General features: G+C 33.9%; 3 protein-coding genes across 4 annotated transcripts; all 3 read left to right on the forward strand.

Annotated features, from left to right (window-relative positions):
* The first annotated feature begins 1,801 nt into the window (after positions 1-1,801).
* On the forward strand, positions 1,802-4,054 carry LOC112737797 (large ribosomal subunit protein uL22y). Its single transcript, XM_025787906.3, has 7 exons — positions 1,802-2,048; positions 2,139-2,175; positions 2,370-2,410; positions 3,046-3,276; positions 3,354-3,456; positions 3,681-3,748; positions 3,829-4,054. Exons 1-7 carry the CDS (start codon positions 2,046-2,048, stop codon positions 3,889-3,891), a joined length of 546 nt encoding a protein of 181 aa, XP_025643691.1. The 5' UTR covers positions 1,802-2,045; the 3' UTR covers positions 3,892-4,054.
* Positions 4,055-5,602: 1,548 nt separating this feature from the next.
* Positions 5,603-8,881, forward strand: LOC112737800 (NADH dehydrogenase [ubiquinone] 1 beta subcomplex subunit 2-like). Of its 2 annotated transcripts, none has more exons than XM_072211523.1 (4): positions 5,603-5,844; positions 5,932-5,977; positions 6,079-6,135; positions 8,521-8,881. In XM_072211523.1, exons 1-3 carry the CDS (start codon positions 5,741-5,743, stop codon positions 6,133-6,135), a joined length of 207 nt encoding a protein of 68 aa, XP_072067624.1. In that variant the 5' UTR covers positions 5,603-5,740; the 3' UTR covers positions 8,521-8,881. The 2 variants fall into 2 exon arrangements, with proteins under 2 accessions (XP_072067624.1, XP_025643696.1); XM_025787911.3 differs by lacking the exon at positions 8,521-8,881 and adding an exon at positions 7,074-7,359.
* Positions 8,882-8,892: 11 nt separating this feature from the next.
* On the forward strand, positions 8,893-11,865 carry LOC112737799 (large ribosomal subunit protein uL22y). The gene is made up of 7 exons (XM_025787910.2): positions 8,893-9,799; positions 9,890-9,926; positions 10,121-10,161; positions 10,801-11,031; positions 11,109-11,211; positions 11,436-11,503; positions 11,584-11,865. The coding sequence occupies exons 1-7, from the start codon at positions 9,797-9,799 to the stop codon at positions 11,644-11,646; spliced, it is 546 nt and encodes a 181-aa protein (XP_025643695.1). The 5' UTR covers positions 8,893-9,796; the 3' UTR covers positions 11,647-11,865.
* The last annotated feature ends 181 nt before the right edge of the window (positions 11,866-12,046 follow it).

The following is a 12,046-nucleotide window of genomic DNA, read 5'->3' on the forward strand; positions in this document are numbered from 1 at the left end:
GGAGAAAATCATTCCAATTCTTATCAAATGATCTTTACTATGAGAGTTCCAAACAACTTGGCTCATTTCTTGTTCGGTTTCTGCATGTCCCTTGTACCCATTTAATTTGCTTGGAATCTTCTTCGTGATGTGCCAAATACCAGATTATACCTGAAACAGATTACCACAAAACAGAATTATAATCAACAAAATGCACCCAAATAATAATTCTTTGCACCCAAAAAATGCCGATATGCACCTCTGCAGCAGATTCCTAAAACAACATAAATACAGCATCATAAACCAGAATACCATGTTACCTGTTTGTATTGTAGGTGCTGTCAAATGAAATAACATCTTCGAAATACTCACAGGCAGCTCTGCTCCTTGCATCTGTCCAAAAAGCAAGCTTAATGAACTGATCGTCCTCGAGTTCGAGCTCAAAAAAGAAATTCTGATTCTTCTCTTTCATTCTTAATAAGTATTTCCCAAATTCTTTTGCATCCTCTTGTTCCGAAACATTCCGCACTTCTCTAGTGATGTAATTTCTCACGTCTTTTTCGATAAAATTTAACTCGCGGTGACCCTCGGTTGCTACAACAAATGATTGGAAAGTTTTGCTAGGTTTGATGCCGGCTTCCTCGTTATTCTCTATTGTACGATGCACGGACATGCTTAATTCCCTGTGCTGTTTGAGCATCTGTACTTGATTTGAACAGTAAGGATGTGAATGATGCAACAAGACATTCGAAATGATCCGAATACCAACATCCTTCAATACATGTATATAAATTCTTGCAGGACAATTTAAACCAGCTGAGGGATTTGTCTTCTCGGTGGGAGATATTTTCGATTTCCATTTTTCCCCTCTAGTACGTGTAATCAATTGATTCATAATTTTGTTTCCCTTCTTATTTGTGCACCGAACTCTTGTAGAAAAACCTGCAACCTTTGAATAATTATTGTAGAATTTTGCAGCTTCGTCAAGGGTTTTAAAAGTCATCCCAATCTTGGAGACAAACTTGTCATCAACTGCACAGGAGGTCTGCTAAAATACACTATATTAAAATAATAAACTGTAATAAAATGTAAATGCACCCAAAAATTTCTAAAATGCACCCAATTATTACTGATCTACACCCAAATGTCTGATATAAAATAGACAAAATTATTTTAATTCTAAGGAGAACTAATGCATTAGATTCAATTCAAATGAAGAAGAACAAACAACAAATATCACAGGCAAAGTTTACAGATTATTTAGCTACACAATCAAAAAACTACTAATCAGATTCAAATTCAAATTTAATTACTAACTAAAACTAAATCACACCTGAAGAACATCATTGGATTCAGTTTCAAATTCCACTTCGCTCTAGTTCACCTGAGAATCTGAAGTTGAATCATCCATCATCTTCAAACACAAAACAAAACGAAAAATCTGACGTAAGGCAGAGAGAAACGAAGGTAAAACACAAAGGAGAAGGCGCAGAAAAAAGGTCAAAAGAGATCGAAGAGAGAACACAAGGAAAAGTAGTAGAAATTGAAAAAAAGGAAACAAAATCTTTTTAAAAAAGGAAATTAAATATTCGCGCATTGATTGATTGAAAAATCTGTTAAGTAGGCGCCTAAAATATACATCCAAAGAGTAGCGCTTTTTAGGAATAAGAGGTATTCATGACTTGTAAGACTTATATAGAAAAAAAATTTGTATGCGAAGATTTGCTGATCTAACAAATAACAAAAAACATCTCAATCCGGACTGAGTTTCGGGTCTTGAACACTCCTATGTCCTAACACCCAAGACCCAACCCAAAAAGATGCTATAGGGTACAGCAGCTATGGAAGCTGTCGGCGCGACACAGCGAGAAAGAGAAAATTAGTTTGGGGTATGGGTTCGGGTGGGTTGGGGTTACGGATCGGGTAGGGTTTTCGGATTTGGCCCAAGAATAAAAAAAATAAAAAATGCAATACATTAATACAATATATAATGAAAGTAAAACCCTAATTTGAGAACCCTTCTGTGTAGCCTCCGCGAAGAGGAAGAACAAGCTGCAATCGCCGACATGGTAATCAATGTTTCTTGTTCGTTCCTCATGCTTAAAATCGATATTCTCCATTCTTCGATCTGTTCTCACCACGCACTCTTCTTTTTTCAGGTGAAGTACTCCAGAGAACCCGAAAACCCCACCAAGTGTATGAACTATTTTGGTCTCATTGAGTCTTCAGATCCTATTAGCTTATATGCAATTTATTGAGCGTTTTTTTTTGTTTTCATAAAATTTACATTCAAAACGATGTTAACAGTTACTGGAATTTGTTTTTATTTTTTATCTTTTGGCTCAAATTGTTGATTTAAGCTTAACCTGTTGTAATGGTTGCAACTGTAGCTTGCAAGGCTAGAGGCTCTGATTTGAGGGTTCATTTCAAGGTACAATGTTCTATTTTCCTTCGTAATAATTTACTACTCTTACATTAAATACCTAAATTTAGAGCTAGGCTAAATGATATTTGTAGCTCTCTGTCATGTTTCATGAATTTCATCAATTTTTCCTTTATTTATCTGTGTGTATGTAAATAGATGGGTTTTTGGAAGTGGAGATTTATGGTAGATGATTATGGATTGTGAGCTGGGTATCTCTTGCATTTGCATGCCTTAGTAAGTGGAATAGTTTAATTAATGACCTTAAGTGTGTGTTTGTGTGCTGGGCATATATCTTTATCTTGCTTGCCTCATTAACTGTTCAACCTCTTCCCTTCCTTCGCTTGCTTTTCCTCGGTCTGCTGATCTCCTCCAAAGTTCCAACTGGCAAAGCCTAGTGGCTGATAATTTCTGGTTTAATTACAAATCTGATTTATCAATTGATGCTTCTATCCGGTGGTCCCTTGTAAATCATTTTGTACATTGCTTTATCATTATCAATAATGGGTTAATTTATTTGTCTCTTTTGTTGATGAAAGTTTGATATAGCAAATTCCATATTATGTGAATAAAAAAGATGGCTTATATTATTCATTCAATTATTCTCTGTTATTGAGCGGTGATTAAGAAGTTTTCTTTTACAGAACACTAGAGAAACTGCCTTTGCTATCAGGAAGTTGCCGCTTGTTAAGGCAAAGAGGTATTTGGAGGACGTTTTGGCCCACAAACAGGCCATTCCATTCCGACGCTTCTGTGGTGGTGTTGGGAGGACTGCCCAGGCAAAGAACAGACATTCCAATGGACAAGGACGCTGGCCTGTAAAATCAGCTAAATTCATCCTTGATTTGCTCAAGAATGCTGAGAGCAATGCTGAGGTGTGTGTGCTGCATTGCATGACCGTGTTTGATTTTCCATGGCTTGCTTCTCTTTGAAATTGTTTTCGTTTGTGCAGGTGAAAGGTTTGGATGTGGATGCTCTCTACATTTCCCACATCCAAGTCAACCAAGCACAGAAACAAAGACGCCGCACCTACCGTGCTCACGGAAGAATCAATCGTAAGTTATAATCTTAGTACTCTAACTAGGGTGATTCCCGTGTTTTGTAAATCTATTTTATCTTTTGGTTCCTTAATCTATTTCTCACGGAGCTTTAATCTCCTTTTATTATATTGATGTTTAATATGATTACAAAAGATAAGTATATGAAAATTGGAGTGGTTAATTCTAACGAGTGTTGCCATTGCACTCTTCATAATATTGGTTATGACTTTTGTTGTCAGCCTACATGTCATCTCCCTGCCACATAGAGTTGATCTTATCCGAGAAGGAAGAGCCTGTTAAAAAAGAGGTATTGATTTTACCATGTTTTAAAAATTTTGATATGATTTTCATGTTGCATCAAATGTTCATTTATTGTTGTTCTTGTAGCCGGAGTCCCAGTTGGCAACAAGCAAGAAGTCTCAAGGCCTTCGTAGTGGTGCTTCATCCTAAATTGCTGTCGATGCAGATGATTGAGTTACTAAATTCCTAGGTTGTTAGTTTTGTTACTCTGTTTGCCCTATATTTGTCATGGATCGTTTTTTTGAATGAACAGCAATTTTGTTCATATATTTTGCCAATTTAATTTCAGATTATGGGAAATTTGTTATGGAAATCTTTTGCCAATTTTTTGCAATTAGTATTTGGATATTTCCTTAGTATTTAACTTTTGCAATTATACTTTGATAGAATTATAAGATTTTGGTTGATGATATTTCATGTAGTGTTTTAAATTTAGAAGATATTAGTATTTTTACCCGTAATAACATTACGGGAATATAAATTTTTTAAAATTACGGTCTATTTTGTTCTGACAGTATAGATTATGCATGACAAAAGAATTATAAAAGCAAATTACTTTTACAAAAAAAAGTTGTAGATTGACAAAAGTCTTTGGCTAAAAAGATTAATCTCTGTAGATAAAAAATCAAGCAATAAAATTTTTAGTTATTATTTTTATGTAAAAAAGTCTAATTTTTTATTTGAATGATATTATTTTGTTAATTTTGTTTTTTGTAGAACAAAAAAGTAGAAAAAATGGAGAATAAGAAAAAAGAAAGAAAGATAAAGATGAAGAATGAGAGTGAAAGTGGGATTTTGTTAATTTTGGAAGAAAAATTTTATTTTAATTGTAATAAAAAAATATTGGATGACATATTTTGATTTGTCAAATTACTAATATAAAATATAAATTATATATAGAGTGAAAATGGTAGAGAAAAATAAAAAAATGGAGAGAGATAGATATAAAATATAAATTATATATAGAGTGAAAATGGTAGAGAAAAATAGAAAAATGGAGAGAGATAGATGAGAGAATTTAAGAAATGAGTTTATTAATTTTGGAGAAAAATATTTTCTCTCAATTTTAATAAGAGAGTGTCATATGACATTTGATTATTAAATTAGCTAGTAATATATGATACATAATATATGTATATTTCAATTTCAATTTTAATATTTCAATTTTAATTTTAATGCAATTAAAAAATGTCATGTTGCACATTTTGATTGTCAAATTAGTAATTAATCCTTGATATTGATAATGATATCTAAAATAGATAGAGTGATTGAATGAATGAGAGAGATAGAGAAAGGAAGAAGGAGGAGAGGAGAATTCTTTAATTTTGAAGGGAAAGATTTGATTTCAATTGCAATGAAGGAGTGACATGTGGCACATTTTAGTTGTAAAATTAGTAAGAAGGAGGGAAGAATTCTTTAATTTTGGATGGAAAGATTTAATTTCAATTACAATAAGAGAGTAACATGTGGTATATTTTAGTTGTAAAATTAGTAAGAAGTAGATGAGAATTCCTTAATTTTAAAGGGAAAGATTTAATTCTAATTGCAATGAAAAAATGATATGTGACGTATTTTGGTTGTAAAATTAGAAATATATAAAAAATTTTAAATTTATTTATTATTTTATTATAAAACAATTTTTTCAGTTAAACCGCAGTTAATCTGATTGAATTAGTGAATCAATAACTTAACTTATTTAATAATCAGTTTGATTCTTAAAACCTTAGTTATATGACACTTAACGTAACGTATCATCATCTAAAATAATTTAACTTAATATTATATCTTTCGGTAATTAATTTAATTAATCAATTTTTAAAGACCAATTTAAATATCAGTTAATATTCTCAGTGACGAATTTAAATATTAACCCATTAAAAATGGAACTTAACAACCCTTCTTTTCCGGAAAACTTACAAAAACTTAGGCTTTGTGCTTGTGAGATTCCACTCTGTACTGAATCATTCCGATTTTCCCAATTCGGAAAGCGAAGTCGAAAATGGGGGGAGGCCACGGCGAGGGCACAACCTACAAAGGCATAACCATACACCAACCTAAGCGGTGGCACACCGTCGCCGGCAAGGGTCTCTGCGCTGTTATGTGGTTAGTTTCGCTCGTTCCTTTTCTCCGTTTCGATCTGCAGTCGCTACTGATCCATATTCACCATGTCTCGGTTTTTGTGTTCTCCAGGTTTTGGGTGTTTTACAGAGCAAAGCAAGATGGTCCTGTAGTATTGGTAAATTTTTCAATTCTAACCTCTCTCAAGCTTTCTTTATTTCCATTTCTATCAAATTAATCAATCCAATTATTGATTTTTGTGTGCGTTTTTTTTTATAGGGTTGGAGGCACCCCTGGGAGGGCCACGATGATCATGGCCATGGTGGTGGACACTAGGTATGATCTTCCTCAATTTCCTCATCATCTTAGTGTTGGAGACTTGAGTTAATGGAATGTGTTATTATCTTCATATTGTATATAAGTTTTATGCACACCCTACTTGTTATAGTAGACAAATAAGCATGGATATGATTCTATGATGGTCTATAAGTGCATCAAAGTTAAACTTATTGGTTATTGCAATAAAATGCCGGCATTCTACACCCAATGTGTCCATTCTGTTGCTGGCATATGCTATGTGGTTGCAATATTTTTGTAGTTGATGGTTATTTTGTTGTCTAAGATCAGTGTTGTTACTTATTAATCAAACTATCAATAGTTAATAGATCATTATAGACATCTATGTGTTACAAACATTAGAAATCAAAGTCCAAAAACAGAAGAAAGGGAACCATATTATCAAATCTGATGATACTTTGATTTTTTTTTTTACCACCATTATGTTTTTGGAAAAAGATTGGGAAGCAACTTTTTTTTGCCAACATTTTTCTTTCCCTTGAAATTTATTTTATCCTCCCTTTAATCTTTGCTCGTCTACTACTTCGTTGGCTGAAAAAAGTTGCTTTCCTAGCAAAACCATACATTTTTTTCTTTGTTATTTTGCGTGGTGACACCATGAGATATAACTGATCCTTGTTCAACTGTGGGATTTTAAGGATTATGCGGTTTTCTTCAAAAGTTTCTTTCTATTTTTTATGATATACCTGGTCAGATTGGTTGTTGGTTTGTTCCTAGTTTGTATATAAGAGATATATGGTGTATAGTGTATACAATACACAACTTAGTGTTTGGTAAACATTTTGACAAGTGATTGAGATTTAAAATTTCATCTAAATATAGAAAGTCCATAGACACACAAACAGGGAGGGAAAAAAAATTTCAGAGGATAATTTACGTAGTGATGTCTAACATGTATGCATTTGATTTTGCGGCAGACATCAGCTCAGGAAAGGGGAACAACAAATCTTGAAGAGTCTGTGATTGCCGTTAGTTTCAAATGTTTACCTTATCGCATCAAATAAATTTAAGCTTAAAAAGAAGAGATTTATTTTGCATAATTTCATGAACATTAATATTGTGCTTTCAGAACCATACCCTGTCAACTTTGGCGATAGTTATGGTTGTCTGGATAAATGTTTCATGTCTTTTGCCATTGGGAGTAATTTATATTATAGACTCAATATTTGTGTATCTAATTGAGCACTTTGGTGTTGTTGACAATCCTTGCCTATGATTTGTTCTACCAATAACGATATTAAATTACTTTCAGAGTAAATAAAACATTATGACATATGGTTTTTGATTTTGTTAAAAGTATGGGTTCTCACAAAACCAAGTATACAATAGAATTGTGTCAGGTATGCGCTCTCTCTGTATATATAAATATCAAAAATGTTATTTATACACTAAAATTAGTCATTAAAATTAATTACTAATGTATTTGTGTATAAATATATGTAGTTTAATTTATTTTTAATGTGTATTTATATTTCAATATGTATTTTATACTAATAATTGGTTTTAGTATATATATAATATTCTTATCCTTATTCTTTGTCGTCTTTCAAAGTTGGTATAACTCAAAAAGAGTATACAAAACATTACTGTGATTGGATATTTTGTAATGTGTGAACTCGAAAATTAAATCGATTTTATTGAATGAATTTGTCACCACTTTAAATCATATATATATATATATATTTGGTCTTGGCACCACTTTAAATTATTAAACACATTTTTTTTCTAAATCTGAAGTATTCCTTTTTTTTGGGACTGGAATGTCCCTTTATTAAATAGAGGCCCAAATTATATGGGTTTTTCAGTAGGAGTTGGGTTGGATATGGAGGGCGTTTGCGTTAATGGGTTAAATCTGATTTGATTACTTGTGAATAATAAGTATGGACATCAAACCAAGTTGGGTTGGTCTAGTGGTTAGCTCACTAGTCCGCTTAAGCAAGTGTCGGGGGTTCGAATCCCGCCTTGTGCATGCAGCAACCCATTGGCCAGCGGCAAACCCTTAAATGGAGCTCAGTACCGCGACGGATTAGTCCTTGACCTGCCGGGTTGGGGGATACCGTGGGAAACCAAAAAAAAAAAGTATGGACATCAGGTCATGAGGACGGTGGCTAGGTTGTTGTTAGGGCCGGAATCCCACCAATTGTATGCTCCATTTTGGTTTCATTTGTCTTCAGATCTTATTAGTTTATATGCAATTTATTGAGCGTTTTTTTTTCCATTTTTGTAAAATTTGCTTTCAAAACGATGTTCACAGTTACTTTGATTCATTGGAATTTGTTTTTATTTTATATCTTTTGGGCTCAGATTGTTGATTTAAGCTTAACCTGTTGTAATGGTTGGGATGACGTTTTGGCCCACAAACAGGCCATTCCATTCCGACGCTTCTGTGGTGGTGTTGGGAGGACTGCCCATGCGGAAAACAGACATTCCAATGGACAAGGACCCCTTGATTTGCTCAAGAATGTTGAGAGCAATGCTGAGGTGTGTGTGCTGCATTGCATGAAAGGTTTGGATGTGGATGCTCTTTACATTTCCCACATCATACTTGCTGTTGCTGCTTTGCTCTAAATGTACATAGTACCAATCACTTTCCTCCTTAGCACCATGCCAGCATTGAGTTATGTATGACAAAGGTCTCTCATTTTTCATTTTTTTTCTCTTTTCATTAGTAGTGTTTATTGTTCAATATCACCTAAAAGTAAAAAGTGTTTGTCTATTCTAATTACATGCTGCAAGAAAAATAGCAGATAGCGTGATTAACCTTAGGCGCGTCGACGATGAGGTGAACAAAGTAGCGATAGTTGCTAACAGGGCTGCCAGCCTGCCACGGTGGCTAGAGTAGCCGTGGTGAAAGCTGTTCAGAACAGAATGGATGGACAATTTTGCTATACTGATGTCTAAGAGAACAGAAGAGAAGAGAAGGGGAAGCTCTGCAGATAGTGAACATAATTCAGAAATTAGGATTTTAAAAGGGAAAAGAACCAAATTGCGAAAAAAGTTTCATTCGGCATATCAGCTCATCGTTGGAGTGCCAGCATGGGACTACTATGAATTCTGGAATACACCCTAACTTTCTGATTGCTAGTTTTGGACAGAAATTACGTGAGGGACTACTATAAATTTTGAAGTGTAATTTCGAAGACATAATTAAATAACTATTAACTTCTGTGATCATATAATATAAGAATATTAATTAAAATATAAAAGTACAATGACATTATTAATTTTACTATAAAATATATATTTTTATTATTAAAAACAAACTTCGAGCCATAATTCGAAGCACAACACAAATTCAATAAAAAAATAACACCGAATAAAAATGACAAATCAAAATCTAACAAAATACATCTCGATCTGGGCTGGGTTTCGCGTCTTGAACACTCATAATATCCAAGACCCAACCCAAATAATGCTGTAGGGTACAGCAGCTATGGAAGCTGTCGGTGCGACACATCGAGAAAGAGAAAATTAGTTTGGGCTTTGGTTTAGGGCGGGTCGGGTTACCGATCGGGTAGGATTTCGGGTTTGGCCCAAGATTAAAAAAATGCAATACAATATATAATGAAAGTAAAACCCTAATTTGAGAACCCTTCTGTGTAGCCTCCGCGAAGAGGAAGAACAAGCTGCAATCGCCGACATGGTAATCAATGTTTCTTGTTCGTTCCTCATGCTTAAAATCGATATTCTCCATTCTTCGATCTGTTCTCACTACGCACTCTTCTTTTTTCAGGTGAAGTACTCCAGAGAACCCGAAAATCCCACCAAGTGTATGAACAATTTTGGTTTCATTGAGTCTTCAGATCCTATTAGCTTATATGCAATTTACTGAGCGTTTTTTTTTTCCCCCTAAAATTTGCATTCAAAACGATGTTAACAGTTACTGGAATTTGTTTTTATTTTTTATCTTTTTGGCTCAAATTGTTGATTTAAGCTTAACCTGTTGTAATGGTTGCAACTGTAGCTTGCAAGGCTAGAGGCTCTGATTTGAGGGTTCATTTCAAGGTACAATGTTCTATTTTCCTTCATAACAATTTACTGTCTTACATTAAATGCCTAAATTTTAGAGCTAGGCTAAATGATATTTGTAGCTCTGTTTCATGTTTCATGAATTTCATCAATTTTGCCTTTATTTATGTGTGTGTATGTGAATAGATGGGTTTTTGGAAGTAGAGATTTATGGTAGATGATTATGGATTGTGAGCTGGGGTATCTCTTGCATGCCTTAGTAAGTGGAATAGTTTAATTCATGACCTTAAATGTGTGTGTTTGTGTGCTGGGCATATATCTTTATTTTGCTTGCCTCATTAACTGTTCAACCTCTTCCCCTCCTTCGCTTGCTTTTCCTCGGTCTGCTGATCTCCTCCAAAGTTCCAACTTGCAAAGCCTAGTGGCTGATAATTTCTGGTTTAATTACAAATCTGATTTATCAATTGATGCTTCTATGATCTATGTGTTGGTCCCTTGTAAATCATTTTGTACATTGCTTTATCATTATCAATAATGGGTTAATTTATTTTTCCCTTTTGTTGATGAAAGTTTGATATAGCAAATTCCATATTATGTGAATAAAAAAGATTGCTTATATTATTCATTCAATTATTCTCTATTATTGAGTGGGAATTAAGAAGTTTTCTTTTACAGAACACTAGGGAGACTGCCTTTGCTATCAGGAAGTTGCCGCTTGTTAAGGCAAAGAGGTATTTGGAGGACATTTTGGCCCACAAACAGGCCATTCCATTCCGACGCTTCTGTGGTGGTGTTGGGAGGACTGCCCAGGCAAAGAACAGACATTCCAATGGACAAGGACGCTGGCCTGTAAAATCAGCTAAATTCATCCTTGATTTGCTCAAGAATGCTGAGAGCAATGCTGAGGTGTGTGTGCTGCATTGCATGGCCGTGTTTGATTTTCCATGGCTTGCTTCTGTTTGAAATTGTTTTTGTTCGTGCAGGTGAAAGGTTTGGATGTGGATGCTCTTTACATTTCCCACATCCAAGTCAACCAAGCACAGAAACAAAGACGCCGCACCTACCGTGCTCACGGAAGAATCAATCGTAAGTTATAATCTTAGTACTCTAACTAGGGTGATTCCCGTGTTTTGTAAATCTATTTTATCTCTTGGTTCCTTAATCTATTTCTCACGGGGCGTTAATCTCCTTTTATTATATTGATGTTTAATATGATTACAAAAAATAAGTATATGAAAATTGGAGTGGTTAATTCTAACAAGTGTTGCCATTGCATTCTTCATAATATTGGTTACGACTTTTGTTGTCAGCCTACATGTCATCTCCCTGCCACATAGAGTTGATCTTATCCGAGAAGGAAGAGCCTGTTAAGAAAGAGGTATTGATTTTACCATGTTTTAAATATTTTGATTTGATTTTCATGTTGCATCAAATGTTCATTTATTGTTGTTCTTGTAGCCGGAGTCCCAGTTGGCAACAAGCAAGAAGTCTCAAGGCCTTCGTAGTGGTGCTTCATCCTAAATTGCTGTCGATGCAGAAGATTGAGTTACTAAATTCCTAGGGTGTTATTTTTGTTACTCTGTTTTCCCTATTTTTGTCATGGATCAGTTTTTTTAGAATGAACAGAAATTTTGTTCATATATTCTGCCAAGTTGATTTGAGATTATGGGAAATTTGTTATGGAAATCTTTTGATCATTATTAAGTTTTAGTTAAATGAGAGTGAGTTACCTTATGTTAAGTAGCTTCTATTCCTTATTAGTTGTATTTTATAATATAACTATCCTAATATTTTAAATTTGTATTAATAATTGTAATTAGACGAATTATTTTTAAACAAAATATTAACTATAATTGAAGTTTCTATTTGTCAAGGTTTTTCAAAGTGAGGAGATAATAAAATATATAATTACTTTTGGATC

The sequence above is a fragment of the Arachis hypogaea genome, chromosome 13 (genome assembly GCF_003086295.3).
Source record: "Arachis hypogaea cultivar Tifrunner chromosome 13, arahy.Tifrunner.gnm2.J5K5, whole genome shotgun sequence".
NCBI lineage: Eukaryota > Viridiplantae > Streptophyta > Magnoliopsida > Fabales > Fabaceae > Arachis > Arachis hypogaea.

Excerpts from the sequence above, each read along its gene's own strand:
- LOC112737797 (XM_025787906.3), top strand. Across the intron at positions 2,176-2,369 it reads ACCCGAAAACCCCACCAAGT|CTTGCAAGGCTAGAGGCTCT; the intron begins GTATGAACTATT and ends TTGCAACTGTAG. Across the intron at positions 3,749-3,828 it reads AAGAGCCTGTTAAAAAAGAG|CCGGAGTCCCAGTTGGCAAC; the intron begins GTATTGATTTTA and ends TTGTTCTTGTAG.
- LOC112737800 (XM_072211523.1), top strand. The coding sequence starts at position 5,741 with ATGGGGGGAGGCCACGGCGAGGGCACAACCTACAAAGGCATAACCATA. Across the intron at positions 5,845-5,931 it reads GGTCTCTGCGCTGTTATGTG|GTTTTGGGTGTTTTACAGAG; the intron begins GTTAGTTTCGCT and ends TGTGTTCTCCAG. Across the intron at positions 5,978-6,078 it reads AAGATGGTCCTGTAGTATTG|GGTTGGAGGCACCCCTGGGA; the intron begins GTAAATTTTTCA and ends TTTTTTTTATAG.
- LOC112737799 (XM_025787910.2), top strand. Across the intron at positions 11,032-11,108 it reads ATGCTGAGAGCAATGCTGAG|GTGAAAGGTTTGGATGTGGA; the intron begins GTGTGTGTGCTG and ends TTGTTCGTGCAG. Across the intron at positions 11,504-11,583 it reads AAGAGCCTGTTAAGAAAGAG|CCGGAGTCCCAGTTGGCAAC; the intron begins GTATTGATTTTA and ends TTGTTCTTGTAG.